At 49.7% G+C, this 2474-nt stretch overlaps 1 protein-coding gene across 1 annotated transcript; it reads right to left on the reverse strand.

The window, feature by feature from the left end:
* Positions 1 to 562: 562 nt before the first annotated feature.
* Positions 563 to 1973, reverse strand: LOC123131513 (BTB/POZ and MATH domain-containing protein 2-like). Its single transcript, XM_044551169.1, has 2 exons — positions 842 to 1973; positions 563 to 672 (listed from the first exon to the last, which is right to left on the reverse strand). Exons 1-2 carry the CDS (start codon positions 1971 to 1973, stop codon positions 563 to 565), a joined length of 1242 nt encoding a protein of 413 aa, XP_044407104.1.
* Positions 1974 to 2474: the final 501 nt, after the last annotated feature.

Genomic DNA, 2474 nt, shown 5'->3' on the forward strand with positions numbered 1-2474 from the left:
ATCCACTAACGAGAGCGAGACATGGATGACACCACTTTGATGCTTTCCGCAAACGTCTTATAAGGTGATTCCCTAAAAAAAGGTCTTATAAGGTGAATTATTTGCTTCTTCCGTGTCCTCGGCGTCACAGCTCACGTTTCTTTCAATCTGTTGCTACAATTACTGTGGTTAAGAGATGTTTGGGTATAACACAGCTTTGTATTCCCACAACATGACTCCCATAACGGCGAAGGGGCCATGCTAAAGAACCTGCACGCTGCAGCCATTTTTTATACTAGCTTGAAGCTGATTGGATTAGAAGGTCACCCATGCACGCACCTAAACTAAATGTTTCAGCTTAACATCCTAACAGAGATATATGTGCATATGCATGACGAAATGAAAGGCAATTCGACATATATATATTTTTAGATAAAAGGCATTTTATCCAGACGGCCGGACTACCAAAGACCCCATGCATATTCAGTATTCCAACGTTCAAGCAGAACAAAAGATAACAGGCTGGGGTTTCCAGCTTTAACATCAGCACTCAAGCAATCTAGAGAAATCGCCAACATCGTCTCTATGCCGCATCCATCTTACGCTTCTTCGATCCAGCATCACGTTCGCCTCCGTCTTCAGCTTGGCCACTTGTGCCAGTATCATTTGCCCCTTCCACAACAGCACCCACCGCTGCAAATGAAACAGTGCACCGAAGATATAGTCAGTAGGATGACACACAAACTTGCAATCAGAGTTTGAACAGCATTACTCAAAGCCACTGAACGATTGACGCATGCATGGACAGTGATCCTGCCATAGCTACCGAGGGTCGGATTGTATATATACAAGAAGTACGAACCTGCCCCTTCTTGTGAAGCAAACTTGGAGATGAGCTCCTTGAGAACGGAGGGGCGGCAGGTCCTGATTATCTGCTCCAGGCCATCGGCCGTAAAAACTCTATGCAAACTCGTGTGAGTTTTGATGAATTCCAAGCAGGCCTCCTTCAACCAGCAGCACCGTCTCCGCTCAGCCACGACAATAACTTGTGCAATCCTGTTTTTGCATATCAGATTGGCAAACTTCTCTTCACAGATCAACTTCAACTTTTGGAGATCGTATCTTTCCGCAGCTTCAAGCAACTGCAGCAGCAAGCTTGGGTCCTTGAAATCAGGCATTCCGTCAGTGTAGATTAAAGTAAGCAGGCCCTTGAAGACATTCGCTTCGATGCCATCTATCTTCTCGACACTTGGTGCAGTAGCGCCCTTGTCCATGGCGCCAAAGAGCTGTGTTTTGAAGAAGGTACATCTGGCTGCAAGCACGCACCGATGTGCAGCAAACTCCTTGCCGCCAACCTCGAACGTAATGTCGGCACCCTCCTTGCTTAGGAACAGGTCGCTAAAATGGCTTGGCAAGTCGGACGGTGGCAATTTGATGAACGGACGAGCAAGCTCGTCGTCGTCCTCCTCCTCCTCCTCCTCTTCCTCATCGCTCTCGTCGTCCTTCTTGTCGAGGACAACAACATCACACCGTAGTACAAAGCTGTCATTCTTGAGGTGGCTTGATCTTTCGAAAGCCCCCCTTGTCACAAATCCTCCTGGCTGATCACTAAGACTGTGGTCACCATAGAAGCAACATGGTTGCTTTTGACGGATGAGCTTTGGTACTCGCAACTCAGGTTGGTCAATGAAACTGAAGGCAACGTGAGCCTGAACTTGGTTCCTGAGATATTCGTCCTGGACAAGGAAAACCGAGATGAAGTCTTCGTTACTCCTGTCAAAGCCATTAGGGAAGTATTCGACCTTCCAGCGACGGCCTCCAACAATGAAAGGACGAGACTGGATGCACTCCCCGTTGGGAGCTGTCTCTTTGGTGCGCGAGTAGCCTTCAACAACGAGCAAGTGATACCCGCTGTCAGCGCCGGAGTCGACGACGGACTCGGTGGAGGCGCACAGCCTGCCGTCGGCGATGAGAGACACGCCAGCGAAGGCCATGCCTCACGAACTTCCGATAGTAGAGCTGCGAGAAACATATATAGGAACAGATGAGAATCGTGTGATATGGGATGGAGTACTCGGTGATGTCTGGATGCACTTACTGATCCAAGAACGGAGGATCGCTGGCCGGGGTGGGACCGTGGGAGAGGATGAGATGAGCCGGTGGAGGAGGCGGCGACGGTGAGGTTCCGGTCCGGGAGCCAGCCAGGGAGAGGAGACGGCGAGAGTGAAGTGCTGATTTCCGAGAGAGGCTCATTTATAGAGATGCACGACCTCCCTCTCCTTTTCACAACCTCGTTGTGTTCAACAGTCGTAATTAATCCAGCAGTGGCCATCCGTCTCCTCCGCTGGTTAATTACGATTAATGCGTGTGTTTAGAGTTCCAAGGAGGCCATCGATTCCGTTTGAGATGGATTCACACCGGTGCTACTGCATGCTTGCGTGCCTGCGCGTGTCGTCTCTTCTTCCATGCTGAGAGAGCATCTCCAATGCCATGGA

The sequence above is a fragment of the Triticum aestivum genome, chromosome 6A (assembly GCF_018294505.1).
Source record: "Triticum aestivum cultivar Chinese Spring chromosome 6A, IWGSC CS RefSeq v2.1, whole genome shotgun sequence".
Lineage (NCBI taxonomy): Eukaryota > Viridiplantae > Streptophyta > Magnoliopsida > Poales > Poaceae > Triticum > Triticum aestivum.